At 38.8% G+C, this 22,410-nt stretch overlaps 1 protein-coding gene across 7 annotated transcripts in view; it reads right to left on the bottom strand.

Annotated features, from left to right (window-relative positions):
- The window catches only part of Trim55 (tripartite motif containing 55), a 48,723-nt gene that overhangs the window by 1,001 nt on the left and 25,312 nt on the right, over positions 1-22,410 (bottom strand). Inside the window, exons 5-11 of one of the 7 annotated variants that reach the window (XM_087190406.1) lie at positions 21,296-21,529; positions 20,990-21,012; positions 20,763-20,887; positions 19,277-19,521; positions 17,576-17,863; positions 16,245-16,332; positions 229-14,897 (exon numbers count right to left, since the gene is read on the bottom strand). In XM_087190406.1, the coding sequence (XP_087046532.1) occupies positions 14,857-14,897; positions 16,245-16,332; positions 17,576-17,863; positions 19,277-19,521; positions 20,763-20,887; positions 20,990-21,012; positions 21,296-21,529 (1,044 nt within the window). In that variant the 3' untranslated portion in view covers positions 229-14,856. Of the gene's footprint in view, positions 1-228; positions 14,898-16,244; positions 16,333-17,575; positions 17,864-19,276; positions 19,525-20,762; positions 20,888-20,989; positions 21,013-21,295; positions 21,530-22,410 lie in introns of those variants that run through there. The other 6 variants (XM_087190405.1, XM_087190408.1, XM_004842118.4 and 3 more) reach the window with 6 other exon arrangements.

Below are 22,410 nucleotides of genomic sequence, written 5' to 3'. Positions count from 1 at the left end.
ATGTAATTCCCATGTCATTTAATAACAGTGATATGGCCTGAGAAATATGTCATTGAGGAATTTCATCATTGCATGAACATCACAGAATATACTCACAAAAACTTAGACGGTTACAATGTCATAGGTGATATAATCTCATGGGACCACCATTGTGTATGTGGGTTATTGTTGACCAAAATTTTGCTATGCAGCACACTATATATATATATATATATATATATATATATATATATATATATCTTTGGTAGCTTTTACAAAACTGCAGGCATAGTTGTGAGCAAATCATGAGAAAAATTTCCCTAGGCAACAAAATCTAATAACATTATATAAAATCAAATCTAATGTCAATATATCCACACAGATAACTACCTTTCATAAATGCTTGACAGACACAGTTTGTAATTTTGATTTAACCAATCGTCTAATCTCATAAGTGAACTTCATGTTGCTTTGAGTTTTAGAAATGATAACTTAGTGGAATGTGGGACAAGCATAAAAAGTCTTGTTGAAATGCAATTTGATTTTATTAACTCAAACTCTTTGCATTTCAAAGTGTTATAGCAACCACAGTTCTTCCCAGGAGAACTATGGAAAATAGGCAAACATTTTCTGAGGCTCTACTGGTAAAACAGTCCCACCAGATTGGAATGCCACTGGTTTCAAAACAATGAATTAGTGATGCATTCAACTCAGAAGCCTGGGCTGGCTTTATGGAACTCCTGTATGAATGGAAGTTACTTGGCACAGGCAAAGCAGAACTTTCTAGGTAAGTGCATTGTTTTACTGCTACCCAATCTAGTTTTGAGAGAATAGTGAGTGCTTTGTCTGTACCTTACCAGATTTTAACCTAAATATATATGGCTTTGGAATTATCCTTTGCACTATCAGATTGCTTTACGATATGAAGTTAAGGAGGGCCAGGTAATCATGGTTAGCCACAGGTGAGCAAAACTGAAGCTCATAGATTTATATGAAGAAAGAGCTGAGATACCAAGTGATATTGGACTTTTTAAAAAAGAAAGATCACTAGATTTTGTTGGTCATGAGTTAAATACCTCAAGATCCTTGAAACTGAGGTGGGATAACATCATCCTACAGAATCCTCTGCCTATTTATAGATGTCAAACTCTTAATTCTCCATCATACTCATTTTACTGTCACTAATCCTAAAACCAAACCCAACCAAATCAAACAGCCCAACAGATCTGGGACTATCACTGACGTGTAAAAGAGTTTTTCCTGACTATTCCGAATGAGGGAATGGTGAATTGTCAGGTTTCCTTCTACTCAAGAGGACACTTCTGTAATAGCTATGCTGGAATATCTAAAAGGTGAAATTAGTAAAACAAGGTATTTTTTTTAATTTGCAGAAGAATATAAACTTTTGGAAATGTGGCTGGTGGCTAATAAGCCATTTGGGAGTGTGTTTGGAATTTATGTACATTTGTGCTTTTCTGTACTAGAGATTAAATCCATCTTCTGTTTAAAACATTTCATCTGTTGATACCCTATGGCTTTTAAAACTTGGGATAAAACAGTTTTGGTTTACTGCTCCTACATCCAGGCAATTATTATGCTTTAGGCAATTAATTAATATGTTTCCAGGAAATTATTAGATTTTTCCTCCAAAGAACATGGATTGCTATTATTTTGCAGAGAAGAAAGGCCAGTGCCAGCCAGGGGGCCAAGAGAAGAGATTATCCAGAGTCTCTTCATAAGATTACACCACCTCTTTGTTCTTATTTATATAAACTAAGGGTCTGTTAAATGATCTCAGCAAGAAAGTTTTGTGCAAAGAGGCTCATCCTCTTCTGTATTTGAAGCTAGGCCAACGCTTCTTAGCTATATGACTCGGACAAGTTACTTAATCTCTCTGAGCTTTAGTTTTCTTTTCTGCAAAAACAGAAATGATACCCTACCTCATAAAGTTGTTCTAAGAACTGAAGGAATTAATACATATGAAGCACTTTGCACACACCTCTTTTATATTAACTCCTTTCATCCTTTCTTACTTTTCTCCTTCCTCTCTCCCTCCCTCTCTTGATTTTTACTACATCCTCTTTTTTCTTCTGAGTGCAGTGAAGAGGCTCCTCTTCCATGTAGAATCACTTGAGAACTATTATGATGAAAGATATACAACCATCAATAATCCCTAGTAAGGTAAGACAGTCATATTTGTAACCTCATCTTTCCAAAATTAGACATAATGTATGTGATGTAATCCCTTTGGTGTGCTGTAATCATGATCATTCATAATATTATTCAGTGTATCTCTGATTTTCTATATGAGGATCTCATAAAGGAAGAATGACTTAAACATTTAGAAACCTCTTCTTCTTTTTTTTTTTTTTTTGATACCTGGGATCAAACTTGGGTCCTTGCGCTTTCAGGGCAGGTGGCAGAACCACTGAGCTAAATCCCCGGCCCTAGAAACCTGTTTTTGTTGCCACAACCCAACACATCAAAAGCAGACATCCTTCCTATTACCTTCTCTAGATGGAATTGTTTATTTGCATTCCCTCGAAAAAGTTTTGGAAAGCTTTTACAGAAGATGCTATTTCTTGGGAAGATTGATGTCTTACAAAGCAGAGCAAGGCACTGATATCCTCTATTTGCTTTGAAACTTGCCTGCACTCAAGTTCAGTTAACACAGGTTAAAAGGTGAACAAAGTGGCACTAGTCTTATATTATTTCTAAATTTTACACATTTTTACTCAGGTGACAAAACAAGCAAACATTAAACCACAATTTAACACTGTGCTCTATGACTACAGGACTACAGATAATTTGACAAATATGACATTTAATCATAAAATTAAAGAGGAAGTGAAACCAGGAAGGAGGTAGCATTTTTCTCTTAGGCAAAGACCCACAAAAGGCCAGGAGGATGGAATGACATACTTTTTATCAGAGGAAAACTTATTTTTCTTAGGCAAATTTGACTGAGAATTTTGAGTATTCAAAAACTAGACTCAGGAACACAGAATTTTTTATTTTCCTTTAATTTTTCTTTTACTGTCACTATCAAATGTACTTTGAGAGGAAAAATGAACATCAGCTTATGGTACTAGGTTATTGTTTCACTCCACAGAAGATCGGGGCAAGGCGAGGTGCTTCCACCCAGAGCCACATGATATGCGGGCGTCATCTTTGACAAGTTGTGTCATCTAGACTCATTCCTTGTTGATGAGGATTAAGGAGGATGCATCCTGCCAGAGGCCAGTAGACATTAGACTACACACACAGGACAGTTCTAGGTGACAGATAGTGTTTGCTTAGCTTGGACTGTGTGACTGCATAATATTTCTTTTTAAAAAACATGAATTAGTTGCAAACATTAAAAAAATCAGGAAGAATGATGTGAACAAATAAGAAACCTTGTACTCTGTTGGTGGGAATGTAAAATAGTGTAGACAGTATGAAGTACTGTATGGATTTTCCTCAAAAAATTAAACAAAGATATATGATCTAAAAATTCTACTTCTGAATATATATTCAAAAGGATTAAAAACAGGTATTTGTACAGATGTTTGCACACCTATGTTCATACCAACATGATGTATAATAGCCAAGAGGTAGAAGTAACCCATGTGCTCATTAATGGATGTTGATAAATCAAATGTGGTATGTGGATGCAGTGAAATGTTGCTCTGCTTTAAAAAGGGAGGAAATTCTGACATGCGATAGAACATGGATAAATCTTAAGGGCCTTCTGTAAAGTGAAATAAGCCAGACACAAAAGGACGAAGACTGTGTGTGTGCACTTATGTGAAGTATCCAGAGCAGTTAGATTTATAAAAACAGAAAGCAGGAGAGTGGGTGCCAGGACAAGAAGAGGGGGGACTTGGATGTTTTGTTTAAGGGGTAACAGTTTCAGTTTTGCAAGGTGAGAACGTTCTAGATATTGACTGTACAATGTAAATATAGTTAATATTAATTATCTGTATATTAAGAAATGGTTAGGATGGTAGATACTATGTTGTATGAATTTTTACCACAATAATTTATGTTTTAAGTACTGGGGATTAAACACAGAAGTGCTGAGCTATGCTCCCAGTCCCTTTTATATTTTAATTTTCAATAGGGTTTCGCCTAAGTTTCTCAGGCTGACCTCAAACTTGTGATCCTTCTGCCCCAGCCTTCTGTATAGCTGGGATTACAGGCATGCACCATCACACCGAGCACCACAATAAAAATTTAAAAAATCAGACAACTTCACATTAAAAACCAGATTTACAGTTTTTCTAAACAGAACAGAAATTACTGACTTGCATGGAGAACTTTCATGGAGAGCTAGGCAGCACTGTTCCTTGGACTGGGTATGCTCTTCTGCCTCTAGAGTGCCCACTACTCTTTCTTGCCTCCTATGCTACAAGGCTAGTTTCAGCTGCCATTTATCGCTGTACTTATAGTAACTATGCTCAGAATAATTATGAGGAAGCAAACTATGTCTTGAATTTATGCTTCTATACATATGTCTCTGTTATATGGCCTGTTTTTCATGAATGCTACTTGTTAGCCCCTAAAAGCATACAAGCTTGCATGGGCATATGTCTGGGTGGGTGCTGGGGATTGAACCCAGGTCCTTTTACATGCTAAGTATTTGCTCTACCCCTGAGGTACACTAGGAGCTCCAATTTGTAGCTTTTATCAGAAGGTTATTTTTTATTAGGAAGGTGTCAAAGAAAAGAAAGCAAATATTTTCAATGGAGTCTTTGGCTTGATGTTTATGTTAAACGTGATGAATTAAAAAAAAGCTAAAGTGAGCCTCAAGGTAAGATTCTTAATAAAAGTGTGAAACTGCCTTCACAGTTCACTTGAGAGCAGATGAGTCCCTGGGTGCTCAGCATGGGCAATGTAACTAGTGAGCACTTGTTTAGCTTTGAGGGTTATTGCAGAAGCCCCCTTTACCTAAACACATCTTGGCCCACTTGATCCACTGACTGACTAAAACTAAACAGATGTGTTCCTGACATTCACTCTGGCACAAGTCTGTGTAGCTACACATAAGAGAGGCATGTTTTTAGCTGGCTCAAAGTAGAAGAGTGCACTCATTTTCATCAGGAACCAGTGCCTTTCCAGCCTCTTCTAAGCTTTCCAGGACCTCCATGGCATCCCAGCATCTATTCATCTCCAAATGACCATTTTCTACACCCCCGTGACCTTGAGCGTGTGTTCTAGTCACAGGCTTATACAAGTGATAGTAATCAATTTGCCAAAATGTAGCAATTAAGACACTAATAGGTGGGCTGGGGATTTAGCTTAGTGGTTCTGCCACCTGCCTTGCAATCATAAGGTCTGGAGTTTGATCCCCGGTACCAAAAACCCCCCAAAAAACACACTGATAGATGCAGATGGCTTAATGTATACCCTTCCTAGGTAACACTTTACCTAGAAATGTCTGTGCCTTATCCCGAGAGATGGATGATGCCAGGCCATAGAGGGTAGACAAGAAGTAGTGAGGGAATCTGTACCCAGGCTCTCACACTTACTGCTGTCTCCTTGATCTCTGAGTGCTGAAGTGGATGCCAGTGGAAGTTCAACTTGACAGAGAGTCCAGTTACCATGGCATATTAAATGCTAATCTCTCTTGGTAAATTCAAGAGAACCCCTGTCCATGGATAACAAAATCAATTTGACCAAAAGGAACATGGACAAAAAAGGTAGGGCTGACAAGTGGGCAACTACTCAGTATCTATGCTGCACCTGCTAGGCTGGGTCAGATGCTGGAAATGGCTGTGAGTAGGAATCCTGCGATCATGTTTAGAATGTTTGTTCAGAAAGCACAAATCCAATCCTTGGGCTGCTCCATATTAGCATTTTTTAGCCTCACACCCTTGGATAGCTTAAGCATTATGGACTCTTGACTGGAAAGAGAGTACAGCCAAAAGCCCAGTCCAGTTACCTATGGTGAGAAGCAACTGAGGCATGGTTTGTGACTCCCAGCCAAAGTCTAAGCCTTGCAAAATCAGTTAGGCAGCTTGACCATCATGGGCATTTTTCTTTCTTTTTTCTTTTTCTTTTTCTTTCTTTCTTTTGCAGGAATGCAGACATTTCTGCTTGGGGCAGAGCCAGTAACTCATATTAGGAATGAAGCACAGAGCTGGGGAAAATGTAGCATCATCTTCATGAAGGCTAGGGAAAGAAGAAAATAGGGATCCCCAAAGGAACTATGGAAGAAAAACACCAAAAAAATTCTTTCTTTGGGAGTATTGTCAGCCACACACAGTGAGTGATTAAGGGAGTTGATTTGAGGGCTTGCCATTAGCTGCTTCCTTCTTGTTAAGGAAAGATCAGAAACCAGGGCAATTTCCTGAGGCTGATCAAACAAGAAATTTACCTCACTCATTCAAGCTTTCTTAACCTGGAGGAGGATGGTAGGATGTACTGCTCTACTTAGCTTGTCTCCAACATGGTGTCTAGGAATAGAAGGGGTCAGGAAGGCAGCAAGTTATGGAAGTTAATACCACAGCCTGGCAACAGCTTAAATCTAATGGTCTTCTCAGATATGGATCTGACAATAGGATCAGATAAGTTCTGTAGAGGAGCCCCTGGTCACACTGATTTTTGTCTCAGTCACATCAACCCTGGTGAAGTCGGAATTCACTCATTTTTCTTAGATGCCAGTTTGGCTTCTATAATAATGTACAACACACTCCATAGTGGAGGACAACCATCAAAAGGCAGCAAGGTTCCCGCTACTCTGTGATCATGAGCAAGACTTTCTCTAGATCCTCATTTTCCTCCACTATAATGCTAAAATGAGAAGCAGAACAGTTCCTACTATACAGGATTGACATGAAATTTAAATGAGAGAATCCCTATGAAAGACTGTGTACGATGAAGCAATCTACACACATGAGTTCCAGCCTCTGCCATGTGCCACTGGTTTTTCAGATGCATGAACACTTAGTAAGCTATAATGGGGAAAAACGCATTTCATGGAAATCACTAAGATACACAAAGACAGAAAAAAAAATCCATAGGGATGCACAATACTAAAAAAGGTCTGAGGTTAAATCAGAATAATAAACAATTTAAAAGCACAAGAAACAAAACTCAACTATTTATGTCAAGCAATTCCCCAGAGAGGTCTCCCCAGTGCCTTTTTGCACAGAATTGTGGAGCTGTAGGCAGAGGTTGTCAGGGGAAATGAATTCATTACACTGCTACACACAATTTGCATGATACTGCCCACTTTAAGTGTATACATCTGTCTTGGCCTGCTATTAATGTGACAGTTACTTAGAATACTATTTCATCCTGAGAAATGTAGTTTACAGTTCTAGTTTTTTGCTTTGTTTTGTTTTGCCCTTTTAGTAAAACCACCAAATTGACAGTTATTAGGATGTCACATTCCCAGCAAGGAAAAAAAAAGGCCCAGAAAATAAAATTGCAATTCTAGGGCAAAAATGCAAAAGTATTAATATTAATTGAATGACCTCATGAAAACTTACTCATTAAGAAAGACCTTACTCCCTCTTACGTACATTTTTTCCTGTGTAAAAATGCCTGCATCTCACTATAATAACTTCTCATCATTTCCAGGATTATTAAATCTTGACAATGTTATCTGGCACATATAGCCATTCCTGAGCACTGATCAGTTCTCTCTACTTTTATTAAGTTGAAATTTTAGCCAGGGCATCTGACATAGCAGTGATTCGTAAGCTTGAATCTTCCAATTTATAAAACATAAGAAATTGCTCTCAGTAGGGATTTCTGTTTGGAAATAATTTGACATCTAAATCCTTCAATTAAATTTAGAGAAACGGTGTTAAATTTTCATTCATTTCAGTTTGTTTTGGAAAATTAAATTGATCATTTCAAAGAATGCCAAGACTTATAGCAACACTCATGGGAAATTATGTCCTTAGTCTCCTGTTTTGTTTTGTTTTTTTAAATGTTCTGTAATACCTGTGAAATTAATCTTGCTCAGAAAAGAAGATTCCCATCGCTCTAGTTTTTGGCAACTCTCACCTCTAAATCTAGTGGGAGCTGGAGTGGATGTTTGTGTTCAAAATCAGAATGTAAGATTTGGTCTCAAAGGCCATTTGTATGAAAAGGATTTTATCGTTTGTGTGTTACACCAAGTGGAGATGGGGAGCTCGGTACTGGCCGCTTCTTTTCTATGTATTTATTTTTTGTGGTGCTGCGGTCAATATTGTGCCCAGACTGGGGTTGAATTTGTGATCTTCCTACCTCAGCCTCCCAGTGTGCACGGATTACAGCTGTGTGCCACCATGCCCAGGTTCTCAACCGCTCCTTCTACTAACACTGGCTTATTGTTCAGAATGGCTCAGGAAAATATGAATATTTTCAAGAGGAATGAATCTTGGGTGATGGTAAATTTGATAAAGGTTTGGGTCTGGGGTACATACTAGCTTCTGTGAGTCTAGAAAATAAACTCTGGGGTTCAAGAAAGGAAAAGACCTTTTTGGGAACATTTTTATAGCCTCACAGGACAATGATTATAGAGCCTGGTGAGAAATAAGATGGTCATGAGGCTGGTCTTCCTTGTTGACAATTCCCCCACTTCTTCTGTCTGTAAGAAGTTGTCGGGAGCAATGCTACATAATTTTAGGGTAAAATCATTTGGTTAGCCTAGTTCTCCTGCCTACAGCCCAGCTATGGAATTCCGAAACATAATTGCATTTTGGCCTCCGGTCACAACTGAGACCTCAATGATCCCGTGATGATGCTGTGATTCTCTAGGACAAGAAACATCCTGGGAGCTGGAAACATCCTGGGAGGAACAAACATCTCCTCAGTTCCTCCTTGTTCTTGGATTGTTACATCTTATTTACGCAAGATGTACAGAACTCTCTGCAAGTCATCTGTTGCATTTGTTTCTCCCGATGTACTGAATAAAAGGTGCAGTAAGCTGGGGGCTTTCGTCTTTGGTGCCCAGAGCAGCACTAATCAGACCCAAAGCTCAGCTTCTTCTCAGTCTCATTTTTCTACCTTTCCTGTAATTTGCCTTGTGCTGCCATGGCTCGCAGGAGACTAGGACTTAACTGCAGAGGTTCTAGTAACATCCCCTTTCCCTGTTACCTACAAGAAGTCACTGGCAATAACTTCTACACTTTTAGAGTGAAGAGCCAGCTGAAAGCTATAGGGAACCACATTGTTTCTGAGCTAATAATATTCTAGATAGAATGGAATTGAGAACATTGGGGACAGGAGAAAGGCCATTTGTGGACGCTTGGGTTGGAACTTCCTGAACAAGGGAACAAGCCTGGCACTGGAATTCACTGGCCTGTAACAGGGTGGCCTCTGAGATTTTGTGAGAAATTTAAGCAGGACAAGGCATGAGCTGGGTACATCATGACAATGAACAGAAATATTAGCTCATAAGCAATGGATATCAAAACTAAAAATGGGCCCCACAGAACAATAACAAGTCATCATCAGATTGTAATGGTCACCCATCTCAACCATTCTAGCCCTTCCCATGCTTGGCCCTGTGTATGGCTCAGAGAAGAAGAGAAGACAGACTTAATGGATTCAATCCACAAAGCCTTCCCCATAGCCTGCCATTTGCAATACTGTCCTAAGGATTGTCAGTATCATTCTCCTCTAGTCTCCACCACCAGCTTAAAGTACTTCCCATGCTAGTACCTAAATACATTAACAGGGACCCTCCCTATACTCCTTCAAGCATGCAATCACAAGAAGAAGAGAGGTAGGTAATAAATTTTGTTTTAAGAAACACTTAGCTAGAAATAAATTCTTCAAGAAAGTATAACCAAGCTAAATATGAATGTACCTACAGGACTAAAAATACATGAGGAAAAAACTTATATGACCACAAGGAAAATATGAATAAGTCCACAGTTAGAATCAAAGATATCAAAATTCCTCTCTCAGTAATCGGTAACAGAATATCAGTGAGAGTAGAGTAGACTTGCCCTGCACCATCAATCAATTGAATTAATTGACATTTATGGAACACTCAGCAACAACAATACTTGTGTAACAGCAACAGTGAATACTTGTGTTCTCAAGTGCATATAGGACATTCACCAAGGTAGATCATTTCTGAGCCATACAACAATACTTATAGACATAAAAGGATTGGGAACATATAAAGTATATTTTCTCTCCACAATAGAATTATACTAGAAGTCAAACAGAAGATTTGGAAAATATCCAAATATCTAGAACTTAAACATCATTCACCTAAAAAACCTGTGAGTCAAAGCAGAAACTATAAGGTAAATTAGAAAATATTTTGAATGAAATGAAAAATGAAAATACAGCATATCAAAACTTGAGGGGTCGAGATAAAGCAGTGACAAAAACTTACATCATTAAATGCCTATATTAGAAAATAAAATGATCTCAAATCAATAATCCAAGTTTTCACCCTAAGGCACCAGAGAGAAGAAAATTAAACACAAAGTTAACATGAGGAAGAAAATAATAAAGAGCAAAAATGAATAAAACAGAAAAACTGATGAAAAGTGGGGAAAACCAATATAAATAAAAGCTGATTCTTTAAAAAGATCAGTAAAATTAACAGTCAAACAATTTTTAAGCCAGATCAAAGATGGAAACTTATTTTAAGACTTATATAAAGCTATAGAGATCAAGATAGTACGGTATTGGTGGAGAGAGACAAATATGCAAATCAATGGCACAAAATAGAGTCTGGAAATAGCCCCACACATATATGGTAAATAGAATTTTCAAAGGGAAAGGATGGTGTTTCAAGAAGGAAAAGGAAGGGGCTGGGGATTTAGCTCAGTGGTTTCGTCGCCTGCTGCGCAAGTGCAAGGACCCAAGTTTGATCCGCGGCACCAAAAAAAACAAAAACAAAAAGCCAGGAAGGAAAAGTAAAATTTCTTGCTGGAACAAGTGAATATTTGTGTGAAAAACAACATAGCAAAATATTAAAACTTGATCTTTACTTTATATATGCAAAATTAACAAAATGACCTAAGATCTAATTTAGGAGCCAAAACTATTAAAAATTCTAGAAGAAAGCATGAGAGTAGCTCTTTGTAGTTTTACATTAAGAAAAGATTTCTAAATAGAACTAATAACCTATAAATCATTAAGCAAAAATGTATAAGTTGGACTTAAAAAGCTAAAAATATTTTCTTTTCAAAATACACTGCTATGGAAATGGAAAGGCAAGCACAGATCTGGAGAAAATATTTGCAAAACATCTATCTGATAAAGGAGTTCTTTATACCTAAAGAACTTCTCTCTAAGGAGATAAATCATCAAATAAAAAATAGATAAAAGATATGAACAGATAGTTCAAAGAAAATATATAAATGATTAATAAATGCATGAGAAGATGCTAACCATGATTAATTGGCAGGAAAATATAAATTAAAACTATGAAGAGATACATTTAACTATGTACTTACCATACAATCCAGCAATTCCATTCCTAGGTATTTATTCAAAAGAAATGAAAATATATTCACACAAAGATCCATATGTGAATGTTCATAGCAGCTTTATTTATAATAATCAAAGCTGCTGAGAACACACCATCTATCAAATGATGCATAGAATAATAAATTTTGGTATATCTACACAGTAGAATAAAAATTGAGATGCTGATATATCCACACAGTAAATGAATCTCAAAAGCATTATTCTAAGTGAAAATGCAGCCGTAGCAGTCTACACACTGTATGTTATTTATATGACCCAGAACTGCCAAAACTGTAATGAGCAAACATATCAGTGTGGTTGTCACAGTCTGGGATCCAGGGAAGACATCAATTGTAAAGGCACATAGGGGAAATTACATGGGTGATGGAAATAGTCTGTATCTTAAATATAACAGTAGCTATACAATGCTACAAAGTTGTCAAAACCCATTCAACTGTTCATGTGAAATGGGTAAATTTTAGTGTAGGTACACTTCAACAATGCTCAAGTTACCCATCTTCTAATTCTTCCTCCATCTAACATTCTGTGACTTATGCCTCTAATGTGTAAACCTTGTCTTTGCTTGACTGGGCAAATAAGGACCTTTAGGTGGGGCTCAGAGTGAAATCATCATAGATTTTATGAAGTTTATGGCATCTAAAGGAGGGTAGAGCAGCCATAAAAACATTTAGCTAAATGGGTGCTTAGGAAGATATTTGAAAATCAATATGGCAAATAGGGGTTTATATAAGAGCTTCAAGACAAAAGCTATATTTTGAGAAATGCAATAGAGTATTTTCTGAGAATCTATTGTTACTGTCACTCAGAATGACTGGTATCAGACCTAAATCCATAACCCTCCCCATGAAACATCTTGAAACAAAGTATAAAATTTGTAGTACTAGATTCTTCATTGTCAAATATTGTGTAAATAGTTTAATCTATTCATCAAGCAGTGCCTTTATTTCCTGGGGAGAAAACTGAGACTCCAAAAATTTAAATTCCCAGTGTGAGACATAGATTAGAACCAAAGTTCTTTCTCCTAATTTCACTGATCTTTCCCCTCTCCTGAGGTTGGGAAAATTTCTATTCAACTTGTGTGTTATTTTCAGTCTTGAAGAATGGAATGTGAGAAGTAGATTTCTATTCTTGAAACAATAAATAGCTATGATCTGGTAAAGTTTTTATAGTCTCTTAGCACAACAACTTCATGCTCTGGTGAAATACACGAACTGTGGTTCCTTACACACAGAGAAATTACAAAGATTTGAATGTCAAAGTCTCTATCTCCAAGGTACTTGGTTTTTGCTGCTGCTGCTGCTGCTGGTGTGTGTGTGTGTGTGTCTGTGTGTGTGTGTGTGTGTGTGTGTGTGTGTTAAAGGGAGGTGTGGGGGAGTGTCCTCTGGTCTTGAGGCAGCTGCTGTGTCCAGCTGAAGTATCAGCCAGGGCAGCTGCTGAATTAATCCACCAAAGATGGAGACATTTCTCTGGAAAACTTTTTTCTCTGGACAGCTTCCATTAAATATTTTGGACAGATTCTTCCATGTGAGGCCACTATGCTACAGTGAGAAGAGAGGAGAACAGAGAGCAGGCCTTTATTGCTGTTGTTCCCACCTCTACAAAAATGTAACTGCCACACATTCTCACTGACATACCCAATTTTCCACAGGGAGTGGGTGGGAATGGGATTAGTCCCTGTGCTAACACTCAGGGGTGATATGAAGGTAAACGTAAGAAGAGAAGGGGTAGTAGATGGAAGCGCATTGGATAAGGCAATGACCACAATACGGCGTGTTTGAGAGATGAGGGCCCCAACACACAGACTGCTTTCCAAGGGCAATTGTTGATATCAATGTGTCCCTTCCAAATTTCATGTGTTGAAAATTTAATCCCCAAATTTATATGTTAATAGTGACTAGAAGTGGGGACTTTGGGAAGAAACTGGGATTTGATGAAGTCATGAAGTAGGGCTCTCATGATGGCATTAGTGGCTTTTTAAGAAAAGAAAGTGCTGGATGTGATGCCGCATGCCTGTAATCTCAGTGCTCTGAGGGGCTGAGGTAGGCTTGGAAGTTCAAACCAAGCCTGAACAATTTAATGAGACCCTGTCTCAAGATAAAAGAAGGGGGGTGGCAGGTGTAGTGTTCAACCTCTTCCATGGGGCATGTGGGGAGAAGATGACGAGAGATACTAGCTAGCGTGCCTACTCTGTTTGGCCATGTGATGCCCACCACCACGTCGTAGTGTAGCAAGAAGGCCCTCATCAGCCCCTGGGGCCATGTTCTTAGACATCCCAGATTCCAGAGCTGTGAGTAGAGTAGATCTCTATTTTTTATAAGTTATGTAGTCTGTGGTACTTATCAGGAGCAATAGAAAGCAGTCCAAAACTTGAGCCAACCTGACCCACAACATTCTTCTCTCATTTCATTATTGCCATCTTTCCTGAGGTTGACTAGGCTGGGGTGCAATGTTTCAAAATAAATTAAAAAATTAACCCCTGAGGAACATCCAGTGTTATTTCTACCAAACACTCTTTGTACCAACTTAGCATACAGCAAGCATGGCCAAGAAGGGCAGAAACTTAGAGGGTGATTCTGAAGATAAAGGCCAGTTTGTGTATGGGGACTCGGCACAGTTTTGCATTCTGTAAAAGCATGGATGGGAATCAGCACCTTTTCTGAAATTCACATTTACCATCCAAACCTTAACAAGTTATTTTTTCTTAGACAATTAGGATGGAGAAGGAAACAATACTCCTCTAATCAAACAAAAAGTAGACACTCCATCCACCACTAGTAGAAAGAGCTGATGTTCAGTTTTTGCTGTGGCAAATTTCTAAAACATAATCTGCTTGTGTTCTTGAGTCAAGGGCAGGGTTCACTGCGTTAATTGGCATGAGGAAAGCACCAGGAAATAGAACATTTGCCTTCTTAAAAGGTTTGCAGCTCAGCTGATGGGGGCTGAAGTGAGCTTGAAGATCCATAAATGAGCCTGAGATGCTTAAGAGTTTCTCAGGCAATACCACTCTCTGACATGAGATCATCTATTAAAGAGAAATGAGACCAACAGTGAATCAAGGGAACTCTTGTATCACATCCTAAATGTGCAAAGTATGACTAGTGATGTAGTATGAAATTCCAACTGCCTAATCTTACAATGGACAAATACTAATCTGGTAAATTTGGTTCTGTGGTGGTAAAGGTGAGAAATGTGCTACTATGACGAGGTCTCTATTGACCTGTCCATATACTATTTCAGGGATCAAAGTGGTTGGGAGTCGGTCGCAAGTAAGTTGCTTTATTATGTGAAATACCCTTCCTTAAACACAAAGAACTACACAAGCCAAGTGCTTTGCAGTACTGAACTTCAATCCACTGCAAATCCACTGCACCCTACCCTATCTACCTGCCTCACCCTTACCTTACCACACAGGCAAATAATGTCAGCATACATGACATGGGCTCAGTGGATGGCAGCCATGAAGCGTGACACTCCCCCTGGAGCTTCAAAGAAAATTAAAAAGATAAATGTATGGGGACAAAGCCCCAAACCCACATTCTCAGAATATAAATAGAACTCTTCTGACAATTATTCAGATCCAAAATTAGGTCCTGCTTCCAATAAAGCACGTTCTCTCTCTCCCCAGTTGCCCTTCCCCTGAGTTTGTGGCCAATATGTTCACTGCTTTTTTCACAAGTAACATCAGGAGGAGGAGGAGTTAGCTAAGCAGATATAAATGTACTCTCAGAACACTTGAGAGTATGCAGATTCACAGCTGACCATTAGACATGGGAGTGGGTCCTACTCAGATGTTACAGACATGGCAGGGACCCATGAATATCCCACTGCCATTGCTGAGCAGATAGGTAATGAAGAGAAAAGGAACTCTCTGATGGGAGTTTCTAGGGCAGTCAGTTTCAACCCAGGAAAAGTCAGTGAGTGAGAAATAGCTGAGCCCTTTCAGTACTAGGGACCCCAAATTGCTTCTGAACCAAGGGCACACAGAGCAATGTCTTAGGCCAGCAGGGTCATTTACTCATGGTGTTTGAGGTTTTGGAATATTATTAATGAAGCTGGAAACCTTCAAAAGATTATTCAAGGAGTAATTTGTCGGTCCCAAAGCAAACACCATAAAAATGATCCAGCAAAGGCTTGACCACGTGAAAAGCGGGCTAATAGGCAGGGACTGTTAGTTTTTATTCATTCAGATGTCATCTGGATGCACTCCAACAGTTGTTGCTATACCCAGGGCACCTTTCCCTCAGGGACTTCTTTTCTCAGAAGAAACCTAGAAGAGACTGAGGGTTCAAAGAGAACTGAGAAGTAACACACTCCACTTGCTTACCCGTGTAGGGACTGTCGAACACAGTATCCCTGAGAGCCATTACCCAGCCACTTCCTGAGCATTTCTGGATAAGTAGAGGAAATGCCCCTCTTTAATTTGTAACAACCCTGCCTGTTCCTGCATGGGTCCTTTGCTGTTCCTCCCTCTATTTTAAGAGCACTGAGTCCTCACAGCATCATGGAAACCTTGTGCAATTGGCTTCCCGTATGGTCATCCTGGAGAGGTCACTTAGACTGGATTACTGAATAATAGCCCATGAGTCACTGTTCTGAGTCAAAGTTCCCCTCCATGAAGGAACAGACAAGGCAGCAATTCTCCTCAGAAAGGTGCCTTAAGGTGATTGCATTGTAGGGAGCTTGGGACCTTTTGTTTTATCTGTGAACACAGTTTTAGATGACAGAGCCTCAAGATTTGGGGAGAAATTCATCTCTGGGCCTACAAAAGAGGAACATTATGAAAGAAACTACATGAGATGTTAGTTAATGGAAAAGAAAATATTTCCTACCCATAAGAGCAAAAATCAAGCACTGAATCTGACTCCAGATGTAGTGAAGTATAAGAAAAGCCCAAAGTGCTAGGCAGATTGCTAACTCCTGTGAGAAAACAAGAAGAAAACTTCACTGATTTTTTTTATCACAAATAATTATTTTTTAACATCATTTAGATGGATTTTTCATTTGGGGTTGAAGACCTACTATGCCCTACTGCTCTTCCTTCTCAACTTCTAATACATATAAGGATTTCCATAATCTTTCTAGAAATAATCAATCCACTTTTTTTAAACCTAAAAACCACCTCAAAAGGTTTCCTTACACCAAACATTCATTTTTGTCATTATGCATCTGTGAAAATAAATATCTTGCACAAAAGCATGCTATTTAAAAATTTCCCCAAATCATTTTCTTTTATTATTTCATGAAATTTGAGGTACACTTGAGCAGGCACAATCAGAAAAACGAGCCATTTTCTAATGTTTGTTTTCCTGGTCATTTGATGACCCAGGAGCACAGAACTGGAAGATACTTCTTTGACAGCCTCTTGTTGGGTCAATACTCACACCCCACACATCATTTAGGAATGCTCATGAGTCTGAAGTAATCACGAACATTCTTTAGTACAAAGAAACTATAAGATTTCTTCTGTGGATTCTCAGACATGCAGATATCTAATCAAGTGTTAGGAAACATGGATTTCAAACATCCATTATAAATAGAAAAACAAATTATCAGGAGTCCCTTTTAAAAATGCAAGAAAACCTATGTTGTCTTGCTTCCAGGAGCCCACACTCAGGATGCACAAGTTTAACTGAGCCAATGTCTGTCTTTGCTTAGCCATCACCAGCACATGCCCGGAAACCCACGTATCTGAGATTATTTTCCAAGAGCAGACTTAAAGTGAATTCAAACATGCTCTTTAAAGGCTGCCAGGAATGACACAGAAGCAAATAGTCTTTAGGAGCCCAAGGTAGTTAAAGAGAAGGCTGAGTAAGGGCAGGTGGACATCACAAAGAACTAGGGATGCTAGCCAGTCACTACAAACAAAGCAGCTTTTAGCAGCATGCCTAGGGCCAGGCTTGCTTGCACCGTATCTCCTGGGAAGCCAGGTGTGAGGTCAACACCAACAGGCAGAGTGAAGTCAAATTCGTTCAGTTTTGTTTTTGACAGAATTCTTAAAAAACAAGCCTGCATTGGAGCATGAGTTGTTTCTGTTTTTTTTCCCCCAGGGTCATGATTTCTTTCAAGTCTTTTGAAAGCCCTTCTCTTTTGCTGTGCTCTATTCCAGCAGGGTTGTAGGGGTCATGGGAAAGCATTCAGACACAAGAGCATGGACACTAACCTGAGAAGAAGCCGCAGGTGAACTAGTTTCCTTACCACTCACTGCTGCCTTCTCATTGGCTGCGGCGTCTGCCATTTCTGCCATCTGCACATTCGAATTCTCAGAACCTGGAGACCCTATTTGCCCCAGACCTTCACTCCCTGGGGTGCAAAGTGGGTTGGTGGTGGCTTTCCGGGTTTGGGCTTTATACCAACTAGGGTAAAACAAGGGATCTGCAGTTTCCGCTGCTTCAGGGATTGGAGTTTCAGACTCTGTGCTCTGCTGAGAGCTAGTGGGCACAACCTCCCCCTTAATCAGGACAGATAAATTCAAAAATAAAAAGAAAACAAAAGGAACAAAAAAGAAAAGAAAAGAGAAAGAAAGAAGGAAAAAGAAAAGAAAAAGAAAAAGTAGTTGATTTTAGTTGCTTTTGGGTTTGAACATTATGAGTTCTAAATCAGTCCCTGATTTAGTGACTGCTTATTTCATCCCACTCTCTGGAAGTGCTAGGGGCAGAATACTGATGACAGTGGCCTGTGTTTGGTGTCTGGCTGTGCCCCCTCTTCCTTTCTGCACTTGACTGTTACTAGGTTCCAGCCCAGGCAGAGAGAAAGCAAATGAAAGTTGCTTATCAAATATCAGATATGGGAGAAGGGTCAAACTTTTGACCAGAATTAATTGTTTAGCATTACATGTGTGCCTCTAACCTGCTTTTAAAAAATCAGCCATTGACTTCATTGATCAAATCCAACCCTCTTTAGTTACTACGCTTCTTTTAATTTCAGTGCAAGTGATATACCCAGAATTTCAAGAGTCTAGGAAGTATAAATAGTATTTTAGCCTGGTTTCCCTATGGAGACAAAAGCATAGAATATAATTCCATCTCTAAATTTCCCCTCTGGGCTTTTATTTCTTCAGATGATTTCAATCCACACTGAAAGCAGGTGCAGAACTGGGGCTCCTGCAAACTCAACAAGGTGGATCCTGTTTGCTGAGGTGCCATGAAGTCAGCAAAAAAGCTTGAAGGACAGAGATATCCTAGAAACATAAGGTTAGCTGACCAAGTACAGCTTCTGAAAGGATTTAATTTCCAAAAATATGTTTTAAACAATCCTATTAGCACACAGTCTCATCAGATGCTAAACATAGAAAACCAGGCTTCATTTGCTTACCCACTGAAGGAAAGATACAGTTGTATTATAGGGTAAGCAACAGGAACATAAAGAAGTGTGGCTTTTCTATTTACACCTCTGTTATCTACAGAAAATTCAAAGTTCTGAAGGTATAATCTTATTTCTCATCTCATATTATTTCTCACACTATACCCTGTATTTGTACTCACTAAGCAACACAAAGCAGACCAAATCTCCATGATAGTAGCAGCTCTCTATAAATTAACAGATGTCTGTCTGTCTGTCTCTTTCTCATACACACACACACACACACACACACACACACACTCTTTTCAGACAAATATTGCATCATATTTCAGTTTCTTTGCTGAGAAAGTGGTGTTAGGTCTTGCTAACCAGTCATAACAATAATAAACCTGTTGAATCATCTAGAGAACTTTTCTCTCTGATATTCTGACTTTCCTGAAAGGCTTTGTCTGCCACATACAAATGTCTGGCATATAGTTATCCTTTTCTTAAAGTAGAATGAATTCTTTAGGGAGTTCAGAAAGTAGGCACAACCTGTAAAAAGTGACTCCCGAATGGTTACCTGTGTCACTGAGGCATCTTCAGTAGGTGGCAGGGTTGGAGGTGGCTCTAGAGAGGAAACTGGAAGTGCCCCTGGGGCAGCCTCAAGCTCCACGGCCAGCTGAGAGGGCTCTGAGGCTTTTCCTGGACGTTCACCTGCTCCTGATGACTCTATTTGAGCACTTTCTACCTCTTCCACTTCTATTACTTCCTCTCCTTCTTCTTCTCTTTCTCCTCTTCCTCCTCCTTCTTCATCTTCATCTTCATCTTCTAGGAAGGTAAGGTGTTTTTAAACTTGTTATAACTACCATTGCAGCTATATAAAAAGTTAATGGACAACACCTACGGCCAAGGGTAATGTCAGGGCTAAGGAAGTCTTCCCCAACAGACACTTGACAGTGGTACAAGTGTGCTCTGCGGGGGCCTTGTGTTTCTAGTAAATATGGACATCAAGGAGCCATCATGATTCCCCTTGCTCTCCTTTCCAGTACTAAGTCCCACCCGCACTGTGCACCCTCCAGAGATACTCACCTATTTATCATAGTCGTCACATCTGTAAGATTCCAGAGGATTGAGATTGTCCCTTACTTATCTCAGTCAAATTAAATGGAAATGCAACCTTCTTCCCTATCTCTGAAAACACACACTTATTTTAATTTCTTACCTCATTTGTTCAGTGAATACATCAACTTTTGCCACAATTAATGCCATCACTCTTTCCCTAATCTGACATTAATATTCCCTTAGGCAAAATTAAGCAAATTTTTAGACAGATCCATTATGAAGATTTAACTCTAAAATTACATCTGTGGATGCTGAGTCAACCTCATGGGATGATTAGGGGGCTAACTGAGGGGTGTTGTCATCTAGATGGGCTAGGGTGAGTCAAGGTGATCAAAGTTTTGGTTAGGTCCAAGGTTATTTTCCGCTTTTCAATTATTTTGTCAGGATAAATTTCCATGTGTGGGACTTCTGGGCTAAGTGTTAGCTATGTGTTTATATCTCATGGAATATATATGATCACATACATATACCTAGGTTTATTTCCAGGTTTTGACTTATTCTATGACTTTTTACTGTTCTTGTCCTTTAACATTTCATCAAATTGCTGTACTACCTTATGTAGCCCAGATGTCTGCTATGTGTTATTTTTATCTTATTCTTAACCTTGCTCCTGATGACAATTTACGTCACCATGGGTGACGCTCGCTTTGTGGGGGGTTGAGGTTGAGTTGTAATCACTACCAATTATAAGTATTTGACAATCCAGAGTCAAATTCATGAGAATGACATTAAAATAGGCACTATAATATGCAAAGCTAAATAAGCACTCTCTACAAACTATTTAATCTTAAAATGAAACTGAGCTTCACATTGGGTCATGGTCCTTGTAAAGTTGTCGACATCCATTCTGGAGGTGACTCTGAATCCCCCTTTCCTCCCACCCAACTCTTCTACAGTTTCCCCACACCTGCAATTTTGGCCAAATGGTCAAGAGAACAACAAACCTCTGTAAAAATCAATTTCACGTATTATTTTTTCTTCTCTATTGAGATCGACTGTGAAGTGGTTCATGTTCTCATAACCATGTTCTATTTTCTCCATCTGAAATGCCTTCGATGCTTCCGAGATTCTGCAACAGAGACAGGTTGTCACTTTCTGTCACTGTTTAAAATTTGATAGCCTTGGGTTAAAATGAAAATATGCATTTTCTCATGAAATAAAAATTACTTACTTTTGTAACAGGGTTTTGGCATTCTGTGAAAGCAAACAAAAGATAAGCTTACTTAGACTCTTTTCAACAGAGGGTGATGAGACTTATTCTTTCCTTTGCTGACCCCAAGAATCTCATGGCTTCATTGCTAAATGTCAGGAGTAACTGCTATTTTATCAGAATATTCTTCTACTTAAGCAATGCCAAATGGAGGAAGATTTTAATTTGTAAAATGAAATGTAGGTAAAATAATGGAAGTGCAATGACGACTAACTTAAAACACCCACCTTTTGAGTTTGTTTCTTTGGTGCTGAGAAAGAGGCTTACCTGCAGAAACACCGCCATTTCTGGCTCATCCATGAACTGAATTCCTGACTCAACTAACTTGGATACGTTCTCCAGATGATTGGAATACTTTTTGATGAGCGCGCGGACATGTTCCAACTTCTCCTCTTGGGTTCGGGTGATGACTTGGGTCATTTCATTCTTCCTCTCCTCTAGGATGCCATATAGGTAATCAAACTTCTCACAAAGGTCTTGTTTCTGTTTTCTGCAGCATTCCTGTTAGTTGGATTAGCTCAAATTAGAAAGTGTCTGTGAGAAAGTCTATTTGGAGAAATCACCTGGATATTTTGGAAGACAAGAATATATGTATACATGTATATATAAAGGAACAGCTCAAGGAAGCTACATATATATATATGTAGCTTCCTTGAGCTGTTCCTTTAGGCACAGATACCCATTGTACTGATGTTCAAAAATCTCATTTTATATTTAGATTATTTAAAAATCAATCACATTTGTTAAGTGAATCACTGATTTTTTAGTCTTCTGCTTGTTACAAATGGAGAATTTCATATAAATTTGAATAGAATTTGTTTTATATTTTATTTGAAATATGTGGGACACAGGTAATGCTTTCCTTTGGAGTGGCGTGTGTGTTTGTGTGTGTGTGTGTGTGTGTAAAATCAAAAATCTATGGTATATCCTGGTTTGCACCTTTCAATCTCTCTCTTCTTCATCTAAACTGATTTTTTCCTAGTTTAAGTACCCCCTTATAGATTCTGTAGCTTCCCAAGGGCCTCTGGCCCTTGGATTTCCTCCTCCAAGCCAACCCAGAAACTAAAGCCAAATCAGTTTTCTCAGAGTGCAATTCTAATTACCTTTTTTTCTGTTATGACTCTCCATTCAGTGAAGAGTAAGATTTAAACTTTGTAACTGACTTTTAAGAGCATCCATGATTTAGTTCCAGCTTTCCTTCATAATCAAACTTCTCATAAAGGTCCTGTTTTGGTTTTTTAGCATTCCTGTTAGTTGAGTTGGCTCATGTTAGAAAGTACTTAGGCCAAAGTCTATTTGACAGATCACCTGGAGATTTTAGGAGACTCTACTATTCATTACTTACACTGTATTCCAGCAAAAATGAGTACTTGCTTTCTTGG

This window comes from Heterocephalus glaber, unplaced genomic scaffold (genome assembly GCF_053883595.1).
Source record: "Heterocephalus glaber isolate CG9 unplaced genomic scaffold, H.glaber_assembly_v1.0 deba00001553, whole genome shotgun sequence".
NCBI classification, from domain to species: domain Eukaryota; kingdom Metazoa; phylum Chordata; class Mammalia; order Rodentia; family Bathyergidae; genus Heterocephalus; species Heterocephalus glaber.
This window is presented reverse-complemented; position numbering and strand designations above follow the sequence as displayed.